The 23,796-nt window shown below is 41.3% G+C and overlaps 3 protein-coding genes across 6 annotated transcripts in view; 1 reads left to right on the forward strand and 2 right to left on the reverse strand.

The window, feature by feature from the left end:
- apbb3 (amyloid beta (A4) precursor protein-binding, family B, member 3) overlaps nt 1-11,767 on the reverse strand; it is a 28,525-nt gene extending 16,758 nt beyond the window's left edge. The window contains exons 1-4 of one of the 3 annotated variants that reach the window (XM_042092297.1): nt 11,744-11,767; nt 11,396-11,442; nt 8,094-8,375; nt 7,081-7,769 (exon numbers count right to left, since the gene is read on the reverse strand). In XM_042092297.1, coding sequence (XP_041948231.1) covers nt 7,081-7,129 — 49 coding nt within the window. In that variant the 5' untranslated portion in view covers nt 7,130-7,769; nt 8,094-8,375; nt 11,396-11,442; nt 11,744-11,767. Of the gene's footprint in view, nt 1-2,085; nt 2,553-7,080; nt 7,770-8,093; nt 8,376-11,395; nt 11,599-11,743 lie in introns of those variants that run through there. The other 2 variants (XM_042092298.1, XM_042092299.1) reach the window with 2 other exon arrangements.
- Nucleotides 11,768-12,801: 1,034 nt separating this feature from the next.
- LOC121709936 (SLC35A4 upstream open reading frame protein) lies at nt 12,802-14,981 on the forward strand. Its single transcript, XM_042093674.1, has 3 exons — nt 12,802-12,897; nt 13,402-13,500; nt 13,773-14,981. Exons 1-3 carry the CDS (start codon nt 12,883-12,885, stop codon nt 13,965-13,967), a joined length of 309 nt encoding a protein of 102 aa, XP_041949608.1. The 5' UTR covers nt 12,802-12,882; the 3' UTR covers nt 13,968-14,981.
- A 1,720-nt stretch (nt 14,982-16,701) lies between these two features.
- Nucleotides 16,702-20,715, reverse strand: cd74b (CD74 molecule, major histocompatibility complex, class II invariant chain b). Of its 2 annotated transcripts, none has more exons than XM_042092914.1 (7): nt 20,536-20,715; nt 19,812-19,978; nt 19,155-19,237; nt 18,966-18,993; nt 18,174-18,386; nt 17,983-18,027; nt 16,702-17,335 (listed from the first exon to the last, which is right to left on the reverse strand). In XM_042092914.1, the coding sequence occupies exons 1-7, from the start codon at nt 20,580-20,582 to the stop codon at nt 17,328-17,330; spliced, it is 591 nt and encodes a 196-aa protein (XP_041948848.1). In that variant the 5' UTR covers nt 20,583-20,715; the 3' UTR covers nt 16,702-17,327. The 2 variants fall into 2 exon arrangements, with proteins under 2 accessions (XP_041948848.1, XP_041948847.1); XM_042092913.1 differs by having other exon boundaries at nt 17,983-18,033.
- Between the last annotated feature and the right edge of the window lie 3,081 nt (nt 20,716-23,796).

Below are 23,796 nucleotides of genomic sequence, written 5' to 3' on the forward strand. Positions count from 1 at the left end.
CCTCGACGCCAGGCATGGTCAGTCAGTATCCAATGGATGTAAACCTGAGCTACATTTGTTCTTGGTCAAGGAAGTCCTAGTGGTCTCATTCCAAAAATAATAGTTTTCTCTGCCTGATGGCAAGCAGCGAAAGAGGTCACATTAGTTCATTTAATATGCTTATTTGTGTGTGTGTGTGTGTGTGTCTGTGTGTGTTCATACGCATGCAAGTTAGAGCAAAAAGAAGAGAAGGTGTGTGGAGAGGAGAGGAGAGGAGAGGGGGGTGTGCACAAGACAGAAGTGGGTCAGTAGTGACATGAGTGAGGCTCAGCACAAGTGAGAGAAAGAGAGAAAGAGAGAGAGAGAGAGAGAAGGAGAGAGAGAGAGATGCCTCCAGTCCCAGCAGCAGGACATTGTACTCATGTACCATCCGCCTAAATGTGAGGGCACAGAGGGGGAAACACGCTTGGTGGGGGAAGGTGAGAGAGTGAGAGAGAGAATGAGAGAGAGGAGTGTAAGAGTATCCAGGACAGGACAGAAAGGGGGGGTTACATTTGTGATTTATGAGTGCGCATTAGCACTCTACTTAAACCCCTGAACAATCTGTTTGAAACACTCTAATGACCTCACAAACAGGAATGGAAGCTAAAAATATCATATATATATATGGTGTATTTATAAAAGTTAAAAATGCTTCTCAACTTCTCTCCATCCCCTACTCCTGCAACTTCTCGTTAACCACAGTCTTACATGCTCTGCCTTTGGTTGCTCGATGATTGTTGCAACTCAAAATTTCTGCTTATGTATGTCAAATTCAGTTTGGTACATAAACATATGTGCACCAGTGTGTGTGTGTGTGTGAGTGTCTGTACAAACTTATGTGCATTGCCAGTTTGCTTGTGTGTGTGTGTGTGTGTGTGTGTGTGTGTGTGTGTGTGTGTGTGTGTGTGTGTGTGTGTGTGTGTGTGTGTGTGTGTGTGTGTGTGTGTGCGTGCGCGCGCGCGCGCGCGCGTGCACATGCATGTGTGCTTGTGCATGTGTGTGGCATACATCTTGTACAGATTGTGGTAGTGCGGCAGCATGTCAAATCTCGCTAACCTTTACTTCACAAGATACTAGCACAAAATAGTATACTGACTTTTGTTCTGATTGTCTGCTGGCAACCATTTTGTTGAGTGAGCAAAATTAACAAATGCGACCAAGAGTAAACATACCAAACTTCAAAATTGTAGCTTAAAGGAATGATCCGGAGTAAAAACAACCTAGGGTCTAGGCTATTTATGGAATTTAATAAGTTATTTACGTTTGGGAGCAAAAATATGTTAATTGGAGTAGTTTTGAGCTAGACTGTTTTTTGCATTAACAACAAAATGACTTCACTTCAAGTTGTTTTCAGGCCGCTGTCATCTTGAGTTGTCAATGACTTGTACGTACCTTACCTCAAGCTGGTTTATAACTGACTTCATAAACAGGTTATTATAACCTCTCTACACTTACAATGTTTACTTTATAATAGATTTGTCAGTAGGGATCCTCTCCACACCACCAACGAAGTGTAATGCTATTCTGAGCCTTGTCAGTGGTTGAAAAATAGAGATTTGTTTTAACGTGGTGCAATGCCCCTTGCGCTACAAGCTATAAGCTCTATCAGTCATTTTGTTGTTAATGCAAAAAACGGTCTAGCTCAAAACTACTACAATTAACATATATTTGCTCCCTAAAGTTTGAACTTGTTATCATCCACAAATAGACTTTAGGATTTTACTCCGGATCATTCCTTTAACCAGTTTTTGAGATACAGAACGTTTATTGCAGCTATGGTCAGGACTTCAAGTGCCTCCAGCTGTTTTTATAGTGGCCCAGGGCAGAATAAGCGTCGATTCCTTTCCAGCCTAGTGGGCTACATGGCCACTAAGTTTCACGTGCTCGGGTGTTTCGGTATCCCGGGAATTGTCGACCAACAATCGGTGAAAAAAAATAAAAAAAATAAATAAATATATATATATATATATATATATATACTGTATATATATATACCTACATGACCACGCTGTGCTGGTGCTAGTGGCGGTCATAATAATGTTAGAAATGTGAGTGCTGACATACTCATGAAAATGGATGGGTCAGCTGGCAAGTCCTTTGAAGCGCAGGCTAATGCATCAGCCTGTGCAAGTAAGCTGCACACATGTAGAGAGAGAGCGAGAGCTTGCAGGGATCAATGCCGCGTCTGACCGTGAGTTTCATATTCAACCCAGTTGCCCATGGGAGGCGATGACTCTGGCAGATTACACAGTGCTGTCCTGCACATGTTGTTGATTGATTGAACTGTGAGTCAGAGAGTTCAGTCATGAATAAAAATGAATCGCTCTTCAAGGACAGGGCTGCTGTCCAGGGGGCTCTTCTGTGACCATTTTCACCCTACTGATGCACATCACAGAGAGTTTGATTAAAAGAGGAGGGATTTCCATTTTCATTTGGTTGACTGCAAATATTTCTGGCTTTTCCCTTATTGAGTTGAACCAAAGTCCTTTTAGGCAAGTCCCTCCACTCGGCGGTCATATTGCAACGCTTTTTGGGCACTCATAGGGCATCCTATTCAACAGAAATGCGCGTGCGCAAGGCTTCACGACACCAATTATGCTCCAGCGGCGAGTTCACAACACATGATTGGCACGATGTCTTCACAACACATCATATGATTGGCTCAATGTATTCACATCACACCACATGATTGGCTCAGTGTATTCACATGTCAACGTTTTGCCGAGGAAGGGGTGGGATATGTGTAGACAACGGCCATATTGGCGTTACAAACTAGCCCCATGCATTTCTATGGAGGAATTTTTGAGTGCTGTGTCTCCTCATTAGAAAGTCTCTGGTTGAACTGAGCTACAATTGCCTCCGTTGTTCACCTCTTGTCATTTCTTTGGGTTAAAAAGTCTGAATTCTGAAGGAAAATGAGCGCAATTTTGCCATAAATTATAAATATAACATCGATCTACAGTAAATTTGGTAATAACAATTAGATCTCACTGTAAGTGTTTCACGTCTCACATTACTCATAATAGTAGATCCTGTCTGTCTGCCGCCCTGCTGGTCTCTATGCCCTTGCAAATGCTTGCAGTGGCTTTTTTGACCCAGCTGTAGATGTCTCATTTTTGCTTTAATTCATCTATTTTAGCTCAGATAGGAAATATTTCTGCTTTGTAAAGGATTTGATCTGGCAGGAGCATGTGGAATATCACAGCAGAAGTACCCCCTGGGTGAAATCAAGTCATAGCTCATAGGATTCAAAACTGCATATCAGGACAGCATGCTCACTGCTCTCTAAACACAACAACCTGTTTTAAAACTGTTACAGTGCTTCAATCTAACTTGTAGAATCGCATGGTTGAGTTGACAGTGTGCTGTAGTGAAGTGATATCGCTTTCTGTGTCAGTATTCAGGTCAATGGTATGTACAAACTTAACCTTTACAAAATGACAAAGAATTGCTAAATCCTTAATAGACAAACAATCCTAACTGAGAGACTAAATCCTGTAATTTTGGACTTTTAGTCAATTTTAGGAGACTATTAATTAGATTTTAGTAAGACTACAGATTTTTTAGTATAACAAGGTTAAGCCTTGCAAATGTAATCCTTACCCCTGAATTGCACTAAAAACTACGAAACAACCAGATAATGCTGTAAATGAAACAATTCAGGAATTTCGTCATAAATCATGTGCTGACTCTACTTCATATACTGTGTTATACACCTCCAAAGTTTCTTGAGTATTTCCAGGGAAATTATGATGAATGTATGAATGTAATTCTGAGGCCTGTGTTTTATAGTGTGTGAATGGATGATTAAAAATAAGTCTTTAAGTGTTTTCAGGAGGATCAGGTAGCTGCCCTTCAAGAGGCTCTTAATGACTACTCCTAATCTCCCCACTTTCTATCAGGAAAAACTAAAAGCCATTAATCATAACACTCTGAGACATTCCCCAGAGCTAATTCTAAACACACACACACACACACACACACACACACACACACACATGCACACACGTACAGAAACTCACTCAGACAGGATCTCTCTCTCCCCTGGATCATCAATCACAGCCATGTCCAACCAATGCGGCGGTTGAAGAGTTAAGAGGCCTGTAACAATCACACCACACCACTGAGACGCGGTGAGTATTTCAGGCCGCCTTGCTGCGCCGCTGCCGGTAAAACGTGGTGTGACAGAGAGCAGATGGGGAGCCATCTGGCCAGACAGGACCATCTATTCACTTTACACAGGACAGGCAGACCAATAGGGACGCTACTGGTGGCAGCACACAGCACCTAAAGACAGATTATCTCCATAACCATCAAATAATGCTCACAGGCTCACACATTAAGCTGAAAGTTAACCTGGAAATAGTGATAAGTACTGCATAATGGCATATTTTTAAACATAATCATTGTTCATTGTATTTCAAACCTTATAACCTTCATAGATTATTACAGTTTTTTACTATCGCTGAACATGTAATCAATCACAGCAGCTTTCAAAATACTAACAGTTGATGTCATCAATGAAGCCACATTCATTCTCATGTGTCAGTTCTACTAGAACCTGCACGTGATAGACTATAATATAAAATCAATAATTTTTGTAAAATTCTGTTCTGTTCTGACTCTTTTGAGTAGTATGCCTTTTCCATTTAGAGCACTATGCGTGTATGCGTGTATGTTCTAGGAGATGTGCTGCCACTGTGTGTTTTTCATGGTCTCTCGCTCTGTAAAAGAGCCTTGGTCAGAGGTAAGTAAGGAGCACAGACAACAGCGAGTGTAACAGTGGTGGAGACTGGAGGGGTTGTTTGTGAATTATTGATGAACCCTACAGGGAGCCTGCAATACTGTATGTAGCCAGTCCCTATGGCAACGTCAGCCTACCAGCGGGGAGCTTGGATATCTGAGTCATATGTGTGTGTGTGTGTGTGTATGTGTGTGTGTGTGTGTGTGTGTGTGTGTGTGTGTGTGTGTGTGTGTCAAGCAGTTGTCTCATCCAGCGTCACCATCTCCTCTCTCGACTAGACTCTGTCCATGCAATTGCTGATGTGTACCACAGGCTGTGCTCCTTATTGCATTGATTTTGCCAATCTCCTGCAACATTCCGCTCCGTCTACGCTCTAGAGCAGGGCTGTGGAGAGGGGAAGAGCAAAAAGGTCTGCTGACGGATGACAGAGACTGAGGCCACTTTATCCAGTCATCTGTCCCAGTCTCTCTCTCTCTCTCTGTGATTGTGCTCATTATCTAACAGCTCTCAAGTAGCCAATCGTGGGCCTAACAGCTCCCTTTAGAGAGTTAGGAACCAGGTTGCTTTTGAGGTGAGGTGGCTGTCCTGATAATCCCAATCATCTTTATTCTAAAGCCTTTGTTGTAGAGCTCATGAAATAAAAGGCAAAGCAGGAGTGGGAAAGCAAGTGCACCAGTGCAAGCCAAGGTCAACACAGCCCTATAGAGTGTTGAGGACACACAGAGAGGAAAACCAAGAGACTCAAATGTATGAAGATTGAAGAACATGTGAGAGGGCTAAGTACAGTACAAGGAAAACAAGAATATGTTGTTGTTGATGTTGTTGTTATTGTGTTTGTGTGCGCACGTGTCTATCCATATATATTTGAGGGAGAGGTAGAGATAGAGAGGGACAGAGAGACAGAACAAGAGAGAGAGAGAGAGAGAGAGAGAGAGAGAGAGGTTGTGAGTGTGTAATTGTGTGTGAGTCTCTGGCAACATCTGGAGGAGGGTAATCCTAGTGGTGCATGCTGTCTGTAGAGGGTCAGATGGTCTGCTGGACCTCGTCAGGGGGATTAGAGACCAGGGGGATCATAAAACCAATCTGGAGCCTGGCTCCAATCAGCCATCACGGAAGATCCAAAACTCAGCAACCGTTATTCAGAGCTCCCAAGATTCTTTTTTTTTTTTAGGTACAGTGCAATAGCAAAACATGAGTTGCGTGGTCCAACATGCCTTTCCAAATCTAATGTGCGTGTGTGTTTTTGTTCTGTTTTGCCTTTGTCCATTTAATCCTGCACCTGTGGTCAGCATGTACATGTAATCAGTGAATATCCAGTTCTATCCAGTTACACAGTTACCAAGTCCACCGCTCATTTGGAACCATCTGCACATGTGCTTCTCTCTGCTGTAACTACCTCATTACACTGTGTTTATGTGATCTTTTTTCCACTGGTGTGGACGCCAACGGCCACCAACTTTCTCTCTCTCTCTCTTTTTTTCTCTCTCTCTGTTTCATTGTCCCAAATATGTACTTGTTTTTGCAAAGCAGTTGTGGTATATGACAATAAATCTGAATTCACAGTATATCCCACATACATGTCAACTGATCAGGTGCAGAAAATCAGGTGCAGTATGTGATGGTTAGTGTGTGTGTGTGTGTGGGGGGGGGGGGGGGGGGGCAGAGAGAAAGCTATTTTTGGAGTGGTGACGTAGAAAGGCAGATGTAACCCCAGGGAAGGTATCTTCAGAAATTCACAATAAAATTGACACTTTGAAGTTTGTCAGACACAGTACAAATAATCATCAACAAGGAAATAGCTGCCAAAAATGTGAAATAAGAAATAATATGTTCTGTTAAGTTATTACGTTTCACCAACATGCAACAGTTACCAAGACGAATGGTATTCGAATAATACCCGGTCTCACCAATACAATCTACCATCTGTGTGTCCATGTATAAATGCACTGGAATAGGGAAGTTAATAATGTACAAACCAGTAGAAATATTCTGTTTTCAAACAAAGAAAGGCACCTTATATAGGAATAATTAATCTAACATCATCTAAAGCAGCCAGTGAACTTTCTTTTTTCCCAGCCACAACATCACACATCTCCTGAAAGAGAAGTTAGGAAGCCACCAATCTCTACATGACACAGCACCTGTAGTCTGCGTTATATAGTACAGCAAAAAACTGTCTGTGACCTCGGACCGGTACAGAGAACTCGACTGTTTCTCCCCTTTATACATGCCTGGGGTAACAAGTATGGGTGCATAGGTAGAGGTCTGGTCAAACAGAATGGTGTGTGTGTGTGTGTGTGTGCTTGCGTACTTACCATCATAATTGACTATGATGATCGCGAGCATATAATCCTTCCCCAGCATAGTGAGCAGTGTTCCGTCTTGGCCCCCCTGGGTTAGCTGTGACACATTCCAGTCCAAGATTTCCAGATGCCACCAAGACCAACAACGAGCTCTGCACACCCGTAACAACTGCACACAGTGCCAAGAAGCCAGGGACTCTCTCACATGCCAAGAGGATTAAAATCTACTATCCTCTGTCCCTCCTCCCTCTTTCTCTCTCTCTCTCACATACACACACACTCTCTTGTTTTTTTCTCTCTTTTTCTCTCCAAGTTCTTCCCTCTGAGCGCTACAACTGATTCAATAACAACATTCAAAACAACCCTATCCCTTTCCTTTGTCTGGATTTTCTTTCTGTTTTCTCTCCCTCTCTTTCTCTCTCTCTCTCTCTTTTTCCCTTTATTTAGCTCAGCCTGTGCGGATGTAGATGCTGGACGTGAGGATGCGATGCCGCCTCTCTTCACCCCTGCGTTGGGATTGCATTCGGTCAGACCTGCAGCCCCCCCCCCAACCCCACCCAATACCCTCTCCTCCTCCAAGGAGCCGCCTTAAGGATGGCTGAGCGTGGATAAGAAGAGCCTCTGTGTAGAACAAGAGGAAAAGGGACACAATGAAGCACCTGAGCGTGATCATAATCACGGCATTGCTGTCCGAGATAAAACTGTTGATAAAACACAAACAAAAAGGAAATTACTCTTTTATGATTACATGATCTTGTACAGATGTTTGAAAAAGTGATGAATCAAGAATAGATATTGTATATATATATATTGTGCAGGACAGGAGTGCAAGTTAATTTTTCACTTTAACAAGCAGACAATTAATTTAAAAATGAAATGATTGTGAATGAATAACTATTAATAAAAAGCAGAAATACTGAGGTGTCTTTTTATTTCCTTGGAAAAAAAAGCCATTTCTTCTTTTAATTGGTCAGTCTCTCAAAATCATGCAATACCACTCTCATCAGTGGGAGTATATTACTCACAGAGCTGACATTGGGACGAAGTTGACATTTAAATGACTTTTTGTCTCAGTGAAAGCCAGTCCACCTTAACAGAGAGCCACAACCTGACGTCTTCCAGCAGCCGTCATCGTCCAGCCTCCGTGTGCATCATCCTTTGCTCAACTACATCATTGCGTTGCCATGGCAACCACAGTCCAGTTCCTGTGTGTGTCTGGCTGCATCAGACTGCCTGGGATGAGGTGCACTGTGGTTCATGCAGGAGCTGTATATGCACTGAGAGCTGAGACACCTTCAGCAGAGCAGCTAAACAAGACACAGACAACAACAGACTGTTCTCATTGTCTGAGATTAAATGCTACTGCATGTGGTTGATGATAATGTAAAGGCTGATTGAAACAGGAAAATATGTCTGCCAAAATAAATGTACACATTTACACATACAGTATAGTAGTAGATATGTGTGTGTTTTTATGCATGTTTGTGTGTGTGTTTGTATGCATGCTTGTGTGTGTGTGTGTGTGTTTGTGTGGCTCATCATCATAGAACTAGGTAATGTCCAAATGAGGCTAAAAACCCAATAACACCAAAAACACTAACACCAATTTCATGCTTCACTGGTTTGTGAATATGAGATGACACACAGATAAATTCCCTCAGTTGTTCAACACAGAATAGTGCGTTCTTAGAAACCATTACATCACAGGTGAAGTAGCAGCCAGCTAACTTGGCAAGTGAGGGTAGGAGGAACAGAGACAATTTATTGTTTCATGATTGGAAAAACATACAATTAACACACATGCACGCACACACGTACACGCATGCATGCACATACACAAACACACGCACGCACGTACAGTACACACACACACACACACACACACTCAGGCAGTTGTTTGACAAGAGTCCCTACCCTTGTTATCTCTGAGCAGCACTGTGTCCATGTTTGCCTGATATGAGTAGCCTATAAGTGTTTGTCATGTGCCCTTTTTGCTTCATGGCCCAAACTCAAAGGCAAATGAGGATATTGAGTAGGGAAATGCAAACAATTGTTGCTAGCTGCCTAGTGGACTACCCCTGTAAAGTAGGCTACATAGTCCATTCTCATTGCCCTACTTCTTCTACTTTTTCAAATAGGCCTATCTAATACATCCTTATTTTAGGCTTATAATTGTTAAACTGAAATGACAAACTACGACATCAACATCTATAATCACATTCATTAGCTCAATATATGCCTCTATTGTGTTAGCCTATGTGGGCTGTTTTTTGGCCCGTCTTGCGTATATCAGGGAGCATTTTAAAGGTAGCCTACACTATGCAGGTTGAGGTATTTTTGTATTGGTATATTTATATTTTACTCTGCTGTTGTAAATAGCAAACTTCTTGTGACTTGTAGTCTACCCAGTAGGCCTACACAATGAAAATGCTTTTGTTGTGGTGAAGGATTAACAACAGGCAAAAAGTAAACTATCTCTCCAAAGAGCTATATTTACTGACTAATGTTTAATTTTCTACTAGTAACGTTTCACGATTCTCGCAAGATTTGTCGGACCGCCGTTCTTTAAGTTGGATGACTGCTTTTCTCGGTAGCGACTCACTATGTGTATAGTGAACGATTTGCCTATTACAAGTTTGTTTACCATCAAATTGGCTTCGTAAATGTCATATTAAGGTAAGAATATTGCATAGTGTGCCTTTAACGAGTGTTCAGCATGTTGTCCCTTGAATGTAGCCTACTGTAACCGAGGTCTTGATTTGTCCGCCGCTCACGGCCCTCGAACCCGCACACCTGAACACACACCGGGTGTGAGCACTATGCAACAATTTTAGCAAAAAAACACTTTCTGGGTCGTTTGGTGGGTGCTTTGTCTCCCCCTATCACTTTCCCCCCTATCACTTCTGTTCCCGGTCCGAGGAAATCCGGACGTGACTCAGCGGAAGTACCCAATCGCGCCTCGAAAATGTAGTCAGATTGTAGTTTCTAAGAAGACTGCAAAACGGACGCCGAGGACTTCTTTAAGGTTAGGGGTGTGAGGATTTACACAGGCAACTAGCATGCTAGCTCAGTTCGCCTCCGTTACACTCACCTCCCTAAATCCTCACTCCCATCCGGGTCACGGCACCACTGTAACCAAGGTCGTGATTCGTCCGCCGCTCACGGCCCTCGAACCCGCACCCCTCAACACATACACCGGCATGGGAGTCGAACGCTCTAACCACTGAGCTAAAAGCCCAGGCTTCCAACTCAGCGGTTAGAAGCGTTCTTAAGGTTAGGGGTGTGAGGATTTACACAGGCAACTAGCATGCTAGCTCAGTTCGCCTCCGTTACACTACCCCTTAAAGATGAACTGAAACGGACAGAATTTAAGTTGATAACATGTTGGTTATTAATGTTGTAAACAAATTAATCTAATAATAATAAAAGCACAACATATATCACATTTCCCTCCACGCACTGAACTTTACGTTTGTTGTTATCAAGCGCAGCGATGTTCGATTACGTCACTGTATGGTTAACATAACCTATTGACTTTATATAGAGAACACTATTCTTCTCTGTTGAAATACTCCCGAAGTATGCATCACACAGATGTCACATGTACACCACGTGGAAGATCTCAATGCCAGCTTTTAAATGGTGCTAGCCATGAGTTGCTGTGATTCGCAGTTTGTGAGAAAATTACCAAGACATAATCACGCCACATTCTTCATATAGCTCTGTCTTGAGTGCCTTCATCTGTACACTCATTAGTCTCGGAGGAATTTCTCACGAACACAATGTAAAACCGTATATTAAAATAAACAGTAGACCTACCGATCACAAAGGTGTGAAGCCAGGGCTGCCAACTTTTCAAAAAGCCTTGGAGTGACATTTGGTGCGTAGGCTAGGCTACATAGGACATTTTTGTTTGGCTTATTCAGCATTATTACCATACAGCAAAAAAAAGCAAACAAAAAAACATCAGTGGTTCTCAGGTGTAGGCTAGGGACCAGGGTCCCAGAGTTAAATTAACATTGGTATCAAAGGGATCTACTATAGAACCTCGGCCTGAACCTGCGTTCATCTGATGCTGTGTCGTCCTGGGTGTTTTGTAAGAATTTAAGAAATGTTTGTATATTTTAACTTTTAAATGCATCAATTTAAGCCCTTTCAAAATAAATTCAGAGGTCAGACTTGCTTATTTTCATGGAAATATTTGTGCTGTAGCCTAAACTATTTTGTACTTCAGAATTATAACCATGCACACACAGGTGGATTATGGTGATATTGCAAGTTCACAACCACAACATATGCATTCCAAGTAGCAGTCAACTTAGCGTACCATGCCAATGACATCACAGATCATTGAAGCTCAAGATGGCTGCGCCCCTGTAATAACAGATCACTGTTTTTTCTCCCTAGTAACTATTTCAGCAGTTTTAAGTATCCTACCATTAATAGAATTGAAAACACATGGAGTAGTGCAAGGCAGCCATTGTGGGTCTAAAAGTCCAGGATGTTATGTAGCTAAGGGTGGAGGGGGGAGAGGGGGGAGAGAGTTCAGGATCCTAACAGCCTGGTGTATGAAGCTGTTGGTGAGTCTGGTGGTGCGGGAGCGCAGGCTTCTGTACCTCTTCCCAGAGGGCAGTAGATCAAACTAATTGTGAGCGGGGTGACTTGCATCACTCACAATTGTGGTCGCCTTGCGGGTGAGGTGGGAGGTGTAAATGTCCTTCAGGGAGGGGAGTGAAGCACCAATAATCCTTCCAGCTGTGTTCACTATGCGCTGCAGGGCTTTCCTGTTGTATTCAGTGCAGCTTCCGCCCCACACAGCGATACAGCTGGAGAGGATGCTCTCAATGGTGCCTCGGTAGAATGTGGTCATGATGGCTGGTGGAGCACTTGCTCGCCTGAGTTTCCGCAGGAAGTACAGGCGGCGCTGAGCTTTCTTCGCCAGTGATGCAGTGTTGGTGGTCCAGGAGAGGTCTTTACTGATGTGCACCCCCAGGAATTTGGTGCTGCTCACTCTCTCCACCACAGCACCGTCGATGGTCAGTGGCAGGTGTTGGGTGTGACCTCTACGGAAGTCAACAACAATCTCCTTGGTCTTGCTGACGTTCAGCAGGAGGTTGTTGTCCCTGCACCACGTGGTCAGAAGGTCGACCTCCAACCTGTATTGAGTCTCGTCGCCCTTGGTGATGAGACCCATCAGAGTTGTGTCGTCAGCAAATTTCACTATGTGGTTGTTGCTGTAGGTTGCAGTGCAGTCATGCGTCAGCAGGGTGAAGAGCAGCGGACTGAGCACGCAGCCTTGGGGGGCCCCCGTGCTCAGTGTGATGCTGCTTGAGATATTGTTGCCAACACGTACTACTTGAGGCCTCTGACAGAGGAAGTCCAGTAGCCAGTTGCAGAGGTAGGTACTGAGTCCCAGTTTGTCAAGTTTGCAGATGAGTTGTTGTGGTATTATGGTGTTTAATGCAGAACTGAAGTCTATAAACAGCAATCTCATATATGAGTCTCTTTTTTCCAGGTGGGTGAGGGCTGGGTGGAAGGCAGAGCAGATTGCATCCTATTTGCCACTATAGTGTAGCAGCAGCCCATACAAATACTGACTCAAAAAAATAAATAAAAATAAAACAGGTAGCCATACCAGAGTTAATGTAAATGTCCCTGGAATAGATCAGAGACCTGAAAATTATGGGTATATACCGCCCTCTGTCGCTACGTCTTGGACACTTAAACTAGTCCATATCAATCGCAGGCAGATTTAACCACACGCCCTTTCAGGCATTGTAATCGTTGCCGGCACTATTCGTTCGCTTTCTAAACATGGCGAATGACAAGGTTAGTACAATTTCATAACGTTTTGGAAAAGCCTGCGGGTCTCAGTTCAGTCTATGGAAATTCAACTGTTAATATCCGATCCATGAACTTGTTTATGTGTTCTTTGTTAAGTCGCTTGAGAGCCACCGTTGCCAGTTTTTCCTGCCGTTTTTCGGCATCCAGAGTAGCCTAAGTTTTAAGTCTAGCCTAAGTTAGGGTAGCGATCGTTGCCACACGCGGAAGGACATTAGCCTACATTAAATTGCAAAGGAATATTTAGAATAATACAGTAATATTATTAAACCAAGTATAGCCTTTGTAGACTAAACTAAATGTATCTAGGCAGCCTCATTCACATTTTCAGTGGACATTTTTGTGGGTTTCCAGGGCACACCCCATGACTCATTGATGTAACCCTCTCTAAGTAGACATATTAAAACTATGCAGGCCTGTTGTATTTAAGTGCTGGCTACTTAACGTAAGTTTGGCTGGTTTTTTTATTTATTATTTATTTATTTTATTCAGGATCCTTTCAAACAGTTGAGAGATCTTGCATCGCTGAAAGGCCAGTTGGAGGACATCCAGGAGCGCTTGGAGAATGAGGTTCAAGTGGGCATGCCTCAGGTAAGCTTGTGTCGGCTAGTTTAGATAGTTAGTTAGATAGATAGATAGATAGATAGATACTTTATTGATCCCTAGGGGATAGATACTTTATTGAGTTTTGACTGTGATTGATTGTGACTGTGTAGAAATTACATCCAAATGTAGGCCACTGTTTATATTTTTTATGACAGTGCATCATCAACGTGTTAAGATGGTTACAGAGAAATTTGGTCTTGTTTATGAAAGTGGTTTATTGGTTACAGAGAAGTCATTATGTTGTCTTTCTTTTGCAGGGAGGCAGTTTCCTTTCCTCTCCCTTCCTCAAGGGCTTTCTCGCAGGCTACGTGATAGCAAAGCTGCGTTCCTCTGCTATCCTGGGTGTGGCTGTAGGGACATGCACTGGCATTTTTGCAGCACAAAACTACAGCGTGCCTAACATTGAGAAAACAATCAAAGATTTCAGTTTCTTTAAGAAAGGATCCAAGTGAATTGTTCTCTGGTTGCCCTAAACCTGAAAGCCATGAATGAAGGCTTGCTGACAAAGTCACACAAAGAGTTTCCATCAGTTAGGGCATCATGGTGGAACATATCCTTGCATATGCAGTGGCACTTTGTATTTTATCGTTTGCTGTCAATTTAATTGGAAGTGTGTTTTTGTTCATGTGTGATGAACATTTTCTGGGATATTCTTTGTGGACCCTCACTCAGAGTGTCTCAAGTCTCCAGCCTGGAATATTTTTTTACGTCCTCACACACACACACACACACACACACACACACACACACACACACACACACACGATTTATTTTGTTCCTTTAGCCATTAGTATTGTCTAAACGCACACTGTTAGGCTAAGTCTGACCCTTTTCTGTCATATTTATGACTGCGTTGGTGTTGAAACCAGATATGTACTGATATAACTCGGTGACACTTTTTAGGCAGTGACACTTTTTGGCCCTTGATTCTTTTAGGTGCTAAGTACCTTCATTTACAGGGATATTTTAGACCATCTCCATACTCAGAGAAAGTGTAAATTGTCAAGAATAGTTCCTGCTTTGATCTTTGATAATGTGGTATAACCAGTAAAGCTGACAGCCATTGTGCTTCTACTGTGCCAGCAGACCACTGGTGCCATTCAAGTATATACTTCCCCCTCTGTAGCCTTCTGACATACACAAGAAGGATGACATATCTTGACTGCTGTGCAGTTAACCTGGGACTCAATGTATATCATTCTCTAAACAGCCTTACATATAAACCATTATGCATGTACTGCCTGTCTAGTAGATTACTTCATGTTCTGGGTGCTGGGTTGGTTTGGGCTAGGCTGTTACACTCCTCTATAAGGAAAATGCCATGTAGTTTTTCTATTGAAATGTCATCTTTGATTTAAGTTAAATGGCATGCATGTGGATGGACTTGTACTCTTTTTTTAACACACAACCTGGAAACTGGAACCATTTTTTTTTTTCAATTTGCATATAAATGTACTTTCTAAGCATTTGTAGACTACTCGTCTGTTGTGTGCTAGTACTGCTCCAGTGTGAGCCACTTGAAAAGGGGGGTGCATGTAGTAGGAGAGATGAGTAGCCTGGGTGAACCCAGACGAACTTGTTAGCAAATTTGAATTTGCTCTGCAGGTCCGTCTGGAAAGGATCCCATTGACGCCCGTTTTTGAACTTCCTGTTTTACGATTTCCAGGGGCATAAGAAACAGTGAAATTAAATTTAAATTGGTACATTACCAAGAAGCTGATGCTGATGCAGTTGTTTACTCCATTTGAAAGAGAATTATGTCCCTGGGTTTTTGGTGATTTGGAAACCAACGTTAATATGCTTATGTCACGTGAGCGGCATTTTAAACATTTTCAACGAGGGTGAGGTGGTAAACCTGCTGTCGCACTACATTCACTTACAGTCTCATCCACAATTTCAGCTGCTTTGAAATCAATCCTAATGGATGGACAAAAAATGCATTTATTAATAGAATAGAGGGCTGTATTGGTGTGCTACCTCGGCTAAATGTCAAAGTACGGTCCAACATCACGCTTTATGCAATCTACTGCTGATGGATGTCTGTGTCTCTTGGAAAACAATGAAAAAAATACTTTTAGTTCCGTCGTAGTTAAGAAATACAGAGCAATAAGCTATTACTCCATTCACAACTTTTCGAACTTTCTACAACCAAAGCCTCATTTTCGCCCAGTGCAACATGGGCCAATGGGCTCTTTTCCATATAGGCCTAAGAGATGAGGTGATGACTTGCTGGTTTGTTTTCTGCTTTAGTTGTAGAATAAAACAACCTGTAGTGTAGCAATGGCTCTTAGTAGTTCCCAGCAGGCTCAAAGGAACAATTTATCTCAAATCAATTTAATTCCTTTTGGCTCCATTATGGATAGGTCGAACATCATATAGCCTACAAAGGAGTATACTCTTGCACAACATTTCTACTGTCTACATACATGATACAGTATTTTGTGATATTTAGTGATGAATGCTACCCAGTGATGAATGCTACCCAACTCCTGGTTCAGGCAATAGTCATCTCAGGTCTCCCAGCCTGCACAGTGAAACCCCTTCAGATGGTCCAGAACGTGGCGGTGCGCCTGGTCTAACCTGACTCTCGACGCCTGGTCTACAACCAACCCTAAAGGGCACATGTTACTCCGCTGCTCATGTGTCTATAGTAGTAAGATATAATTCTTGCTGATTAGCACCAGACCTTATCTCAATTGAAATTGAGATTGGGTCTGGACATTAGGTTCATTCACCTCCCATTTCCAAGGGCGTCACAACGGACACCGATAAAAATGCCTCTGGACGCAATTGGATAGAGCTAAAGCCAATCACAGCAATGAAGGCGATGACATGCAGAGCAAGGGAACAAAAACATCTCATCAAAGGAGCGTCTTCAATGTCATCATGTAAGCATGTGTCAACGGTTGTGATTGGTACCCGGGTTTTAAAAACATTTGAAATGGGAGTGAATGGCCTTTTTACCAGACGGACCTGCAGAGCAAATTCATATTTACCAAAAGTTCGTCTGGATTCTCCCAGGCTAATAAAATTCTACAGCCAAATTTAATTGAACTGAACCTGAAGGCTCTTATGATCCCAATGTATTAGTGTTAGCCAGTATGTATTAGTTACTTAGCCAGTTAGTCCACTCAATAAAACCAGGTGAGTGTATGCATGTCCTTTCCAAAACACACATCAGTGGAGTTAATTTCTCTTAAGTTTAATTAAATTACATTATTGCAATACACGGGGTGACAGAAAATATTTTTAAAACAGTAAAATGTCAATGCAAGTCTCTTATGGTGTTGATGTATGACCTGAAGTGTAGGCAAACACATTGCAACATTAAAGGTGTTCAAAGAGAAATGCGGACATGTTTTACAGTGGTTGTTTTAATTGTTCATTGTTGTCTCATTTCTGTTCATTACAAATTAATTAGTTATATTAGATATAGATATAGATCAGAAAATAAATTGTAGAAAATTCAGTGAACCAATAATACACAAAACTTCTACTTAAAGTAGTAAATTCTTACCTAAAGTCCCACAACAATCAGTGCAGCCATATGATAAACAGACAAAAAAGCCTCCAAAAGCATGCCAATAACTCACAGCACTTCCTCAATTAGGCACTAGGCCATTACGAAATCGTCTCACAGTAAAAGTGCCTTTTTAGTCTGCAAATTCTTTCAGAATTATGATAATTGGGACACACAACACCTAACATATATCAGGAACAGAGTCTTTAACATTTTCTCTTTGTTGTAAAAACAGCTTAGAAAAACTTTTAGAAGTTTAATAGACAACCACTTTCGTTTCCTCTCTCAAGCCTCAGTTATCTGAAACACAAAGAAAAAAGAACACAAAGATACTCAGTTCCAAATCCTAGTTCCTAGTTTCGCCTAGTTCCAGTTCCTATATCTGCCTCCTAACCCATCCCACTGTCTCATAACTGTTTTTATCTTGGTTCTTCATATTATCTTATTTTCATTTTATTTATCACAAAGTCTTCTTTCCACTATGTCATGTGTCTGTGTATTCGTGTTCTCTGTTGTGCAGTGTCATTTGTATCTGCCATCTGTGTCTATATGTAGTGTGTAGCGTCTTCAACTTTGAATTGTACAATGTCCTCTGCGTTTGCAATGTCTTTCTGTATGTACTGTTTAACATCCTTAACCTTTGAATTGTACAATGTCCTCTGCGTTTGTAATGTCTTTCTGTACTGTTTAACATCCTTAACCTTTGAATTGTACAATGTCCTCTGCGTTTGCAATGTCTTTCTGTATGTACTGTTTAACATCCTTAACCTTTGAATTGTACAATGTCCTCTGCGTTTGTAATGTCTTTCTGTACTGTTTAACATCCTTAACCTTTTAATTGTACAGTGTCCTTGGGTGACTTGAACGGGTGCACATAAATAACATGTATTATTATCATTATTATCAGTTAAGGTTGGTCTCGTCTTGGATGCAACGAAATCACTCACCCTTAGTCTCCTCCACCTGGGGCTGGAGCAGTAAGCCAGGGACAGCAAAAGCTAGAGAGAGAGCACAACCCAAACAGTGTGAGTTTTTCTCATTCACACGCATGAATCCAGGCTTATAATATTCAGGGTACGATCATGAGAAATCTCTTCAGGAGTCAGCGGGCTTGATAGATCACTGTCACTCATCATACCTTGTGCAACCCTCATGTTGCCATTGGCGCAGTTTGCATTCCCCAGGGAGTTGGGCATCTCCTTTCCGTTTGCGTCCACACACCAGCACACCTCCTGCCAGCACTGCTTGGGCAGATAGCCACCAGCCCGGTCACACTGAGGGCGGAAGGAGGGCAGCTTGGTGTCGGTCAGTCCCAGGGCCTCCTGCTGACACTGGGTGAGGGAGCTGGATCCTGTTGCAGGAAATACATCTGTTCACTAACTAGACTACGCGGCAAATGATACAAAAAAAGAGATATCCAAAATTCCCCCAGGAAATACATTTCATTTTCATCTGGCAACAAAATAAAACAAAAATGTTGAACCTGACCTTCTCCCACGTTCAGAGTTATGTACTTGAAATGTATACAAATGATACAATGATACTGCCTCATTTACATTCAAACATAACATTTTAAAAAATCTTGCTATACAAAAAATATTGTCCTTAAGTAAGTAATCAACTTGAGGAAATTCATGGTGATATAAATTAGTACATACAAGGATACAAGGAAGTTTATTGTCACATTCATATAGTTACTGGAAAACTACTGTTTACATTTTAGTTAGTGCATTTTACCCTATTCACCTGTAGTGCCTTGCCTATGGAAGGCTTTGTTATTATGCTATGTTATAGGTATAAAGTGCAAAATCACACATGGTAAACAAAAATCAGGCATGGTAAACTAAATATCCTAGGATGTGTGTGTGTGTGTGTGTGTGTGTGTGTGTGTGTGTGAAAAATGAAAATTAAGGAGGTGCTTCCTGCTCACCATCATTGGGTGCTTGGGTTGCAGCGTCCTGAAAGACAGATCACACAGGTAACATGATCAGGCTGTACAGTGCACTTAAGCCAGCAAGCACAAATCGAAACATACTTTCAGATCAGATCAACTTTCAAATGGGGAGCGTTGGGGCAATGGCCGGTAAAGAATGGCCTCTACTGGCAACACAAGCAGTACCTTCTTATCAGCAGGGTCTTCATGCAGTTTCAGAAGAGGCATAGAGGCCATGGGAAGGCGCATCTTCATGGGGACACCTGAGCCTAGAAATAAAATGGAGAAAGCTCAGTTAATATATAACGTACATCAAATAATGTTTCCCCACGTCGACACAAGTATGGGAATTTTGAATTTCAATGACTTGACAATATTCACGTTTAACTTTTGACAAGATTGACAATCAGAATAGCCTCCTTATGCTCCTTAAAGCCTGCCCCTATGCCGTCTGATTTCAACATACCAAACAAAGACTAGGGCTGTAACTAACATATTCATAATCAATATATTGTTTTTAAAATAATTTTCTCTATTGATCAATTAAATGCTCGGTCTATAAAGTGTCAGAAAATGGGGGAAAAAATGTGTTCTCCAAAGTGTTTCCCAAAGCCTATGATGACATCAACAAATGTCTTGTTTTGCCCCCTACACCAAAGTTGACTGTCATAAAGTTGAGCTGGAATCAGCAAATTTCTTTAGTTTTAAAGTTTCCTTAAAAATGACTCACAACGCAATTAATTACCAAAATAGTTCAATTTCATAGTTGACAACTCATCGATCAATCGATGAATTGTTGCAGTTCTACATAAAACAATAACATGACTATGGTCTCTGCCTCACCGATTGAGCGGCTGCTGATCTCCTTCAGCCTGTGCATACGCATGTCCAGGTCCTGGAGTTGCCCCTTCTGACCCACGACCAGGTATGCAGTGATACACTGGCCAGCCAGCAGCATGCAGGCCAGCAGGGTCAGACCTGCAGCCTTCAGCGCCTTCTTGTTAGAGCCCCTGTAAAGGAGATTCCTTTTTTCATTTTCATTTATCGTTTATTTTATCCCATTCAGATTTAAATCTATTTTCTCTTCATCCTAGGAACCTAGGAACAATAAGTATACAATAATGGCAAAGCAAGAGACACCAATTCAGATTACTGTGATGTAGAACAAGAGCTTGAAAGGTGACTGATCAAAAACTGAGAAAAAAAATGGACGGCGACAACAACTCTGCCATAGTGTCTAGATTACAAAGTGTATTTTCACTACGTGAATAGTATTTATTCATTGCCATAAATACTTATATCTGCTGAAATTGCATGCTAAAATTACTTGTGAACAAAACAATCTTGAAAATGGCTTTAGTCTACTCTACACATCACAAATTCTCTCTAACTCTAAATGATCCATTCTTTATATTTATATATTTTTCCTTTAATCACAAGTGATCTTGAAGTGTAAAACATTAGAACTATAGATACAAAACAATACAGGATATAAACTAACTAATACGTATTCGTAAGTGTTAGTTTTATAGATCCTGTATTGTTTTGATTAAAATTGAAATCTTACCCTGAAGGAGTCTCGGTGGTCACTAGAGGTGCCTCAGATTCAGGCATTTTTGCGAGAAATCAAAACCCTTTAGAACAATAAATTCACACACAGAGTTGAGATGTTCACTTAGTTAAACTTGCAGACGAACTAATAATGACCAAAAGATTGCGTGGAAAGTCCCATAGGCACATTTCTGCTTTCGCTTGTTTTGGAGTGCGGACGTTTCTCATTGGCTGCTAGGGCAAAGCATCATCTGTTGATAGAGAACAACTCTTTTCAAATGTTCAAACTCCTGACCTGTTTGTCAGCATCAGCGATGGAGGTTACATATCAAATGCTCATCCGATTTCTTTTAATTGACCTCCCCTCACTCGAATGATACTATACGAATGAATGATCATAAATACGACTGAAGGTGAGTTAGCAGCACTCACAGTTGTCTCCAGAATCATTGGCACCTCTGCTAAAGTTGACTAAAAAGAGGAATATAATCATCTTTTGGAAATTGATCTTAATGCCTTAAAAAAATAGGAAATATCCAACCTTTAAGGACACCAATTTTCTTTGTGAATGAATATCATACATAAATGCTCTTCCTTAAAATACAGGGGTCATAAGTATTGGCACCCTTATGGTAAATTCCCATAGAGGCAGGCAGAATTTTATTTTTAAAGGCCAGTTATTTCATGGATCCAGGACACTATGCATCCTGATAGGATTCTATTGGCCTTTGGAATTGAAATAGCCCCACATCATCACATACCCTTCACCATACCTAGAGATTGGCATGATGTTATTTCAGTTAGCCTATTAGCTGGTTTGATGCTCATTAAGCTCAATGCAAATCAAGGTGGAAATAATTCTGGGGACAACTGTATATCCTTTCTCCGAAGAAAAGTAAAAATCCTTTTCAGGAGAAGATAAAAAGAAAAATTTAAATGTAAAAAAAACAAAAAAACACTGTCATTTCTTTTGGTGTCCTTTGATATTTTCAGCATCCTGTTAGGCTCATAGACTATAGGTTTTTTCCACACAAAATAATAAATCCTCAAAACGTAATGATGATGATGATGATGATATGCCTTGCAATAGGTAAAATGTGAACCTGTAGCCTATTCTTAATTGATCCAAATTAACTAATAGTTAATTTCATAATTAACAAATGATTTAATTATAACAAGGATGAGACAGATGAAAAGCTCAATGAACAAATGAATCATTGCTCCCAAAAGTTCACTAGTGAAGAAGTTTGAAGGAAAGTTCTACCTAGCAACCCATTACAGAAGTCTCCACACAAGCTGTGATTGGCTGTACTGTTGGTAAAATGTTATGGTGGACAACGAATCACTTCCTCTTTATCTCTAGACAGAAACCTGTTTCCACTTTCCACTGGAACACACTATATTTTTCTTTTCTTAGAAAGTAGGGCCCACAGGCCAAGTTATGGCACCCCTTATTTTGGATCCACAAGGGCAAAGACACTTTTATCCAAAAACAAAAGATGAGTAATACCATTCAAGATACAGTGCAGAGTTGATGGTGGGGATGAATACGGCATCAATCGTTACCAGAGGAAGTGGTGTCTGATTGACTAAAGGTGACATTCTCTGCAACAAGCCAAATAAAACATTTAAGACACACATACATTCAAATGATAAACAGAAAGGCTAAATCCAAGACACACCTTACATCTATGATGTATTCTATAGGCCTACAGGATGATCAAATACACTTGACTTATGAAATGTATTTGGGCTCAATAGTCTTCTGAAGCTAACAGGAGCATTCACAACCATAACAGGCTATATAACTCATAAGCTCTACGACCTGCTGCAAACCTTTGTTGCTGTAGTGGTTAGCTCATTCAGAAAGAGAAAGCAATCTAATTCTAGATGTTCAGTCAGGAGCCAGGCTTTCTTTTACTTTAAAATAAATAAGCTCCTGTTGAGACATGTTTCTTCTCTATTTATACAACTCCAGTACAGTGTATTACCAAATTACAGGACCTGGGACTTAACACCTCATTATACAGCTGGGTAGTGGATTATCCCTAAACACTGATGCTCCACAGGGCTCAGTCCATTATTTTGCACCCTTTTACGCTTGACTGCTTCCTGACAGTGCTCAGCCTTGTCTCAAACAATAATGAGTCCGGCAGTCACAACACGGCCCTGAGTATCAAGAAGACCAGGACGTGGCATCCAAGTCAAACGGACACGACCACACCCCACTCAACATACAGCAAATGGAAAGGCAATGGAGAACAGAAAGGTTCACACAATGGTAAAGTTGGTTCAACAGTTCAACTGACATCAAACCACAGTTGGTCAGGGGTTGGGTATAAATCGATTAATATTTTTTTTAAAGTACACAAAGGGCACAGGACAAAGACAAAACTTTTATTTGACTTTTTATTGAGTGAAAACCCAGATGATTTGCAGACGACGTTTGCGATGACTTCCCTTTCTCAGAATACTGTCTGATGCAATAGGGGTGACATCCTCTGCAATAAGCAAAATAAAACAATGGATACACATTGCTCTATAGTGGTTACAGAAAGGCAAATTAACAAATGTATATTTTAACTATTTTCAAAGCAGAATGAGAGAGAGAGAGAGGCTCATTCAAACCAAAAAGAAAAGTCTAATTTTAGAAGTTAAATAATTTTAATTTTCTTTAAATAAGTTCCTATTGAGATATATGCCTCCTCTAGTTACACCAGTGAAGTACTCCGTACAGAAAACTGGAAAACACAACATGAACGGTTTGTATGCCCATCTCCAATGCTGGCGGACACCCAGCAAATGTGCTTGGGCCACCAGGCATCAGGGTAAAGGCACTCATGGGGCTAACCATAGACTGTATATACTGCGCACACAATCATGTGACTTCTGCTTGTCTGTAACATCTCTTTGCTCCCTTTTGTGCTCTACTAAAAACCAGACATAAATGGAGGGAGAAAGGAGACACTAAAAAAAAAAGCTCCTGTTCTTTTTTTCCTTATTTATAGCACTCCAGTCCAGCGTATTGCCAATTTACAGGACCTGGGACTTAACACCTCATTATACAACTGGCTAGTGGATTTGGCAAGCATGTACAGAATCATGCATTCTATCCCGAAATATCCTGATGCTCCACAGGGATACATGCTCATTATCATTAATGGTTCTAATGAACGTCTAAATTATGTTTCAATGTCTGTAATGACAATAGGGGGATTCGCCTTAATGTAGCCGCCCGCAGCCGTCTTAAGCTGACTGCATAACGTGATTATTTCTG

This window comes from Alosa sapidissima, chromosome 5 (genome assembly GCF_018492685.1).
Source record: "Alosa sapidissima isolate fAloSap1 chromosome 5, fAloSap1.pri, whole genome shotgun sequence".
NCBI lineage: Eukaryota > Metazoa > Chordata > Actinopteri > Clupeiformes > Clupeidae > Alosa > Alosa sapidissima.

What these genes read in the sequence shown, in the direction of transcription:
- LOC121709936 (XM_042093674.1), top strand. An exon ending in TTCAAGTGGGCATGCCTCAG is followed by an intron (nt 13,501 to 13,772) that starts GTAAGCTTGTGT and finishes TTTCTTTTGCAG; the next exon opens with GGAGGCAGTTTCCTTTCCTC.
- cd74b (XM_042092913.1), bottom strand. Translation starts at nt 20,582, where the DNA reads ATGCCTGAATCTGAGGCACCTCTAGTGACCACCGAGACTCCTTCAGG. An exon ending in ACCACCGAGACTCCTTCAGG is followed by an intron (nt 19,979 to 20,535) that starts GTAAGATTTCAA and finishes TCTCCTTTACAG; the next exon opens with GGGCTCTAACAAGAAGGCGC. An exon ending in AAGACCCTGCTGATAAGAAG is followed by an intron (nt 18,994 to 19,154) that starts GTACTGCTTGTG and finishes TCTGTCTTTCAG; the next exon opens with GACGCTGCAACCCAAGCACC.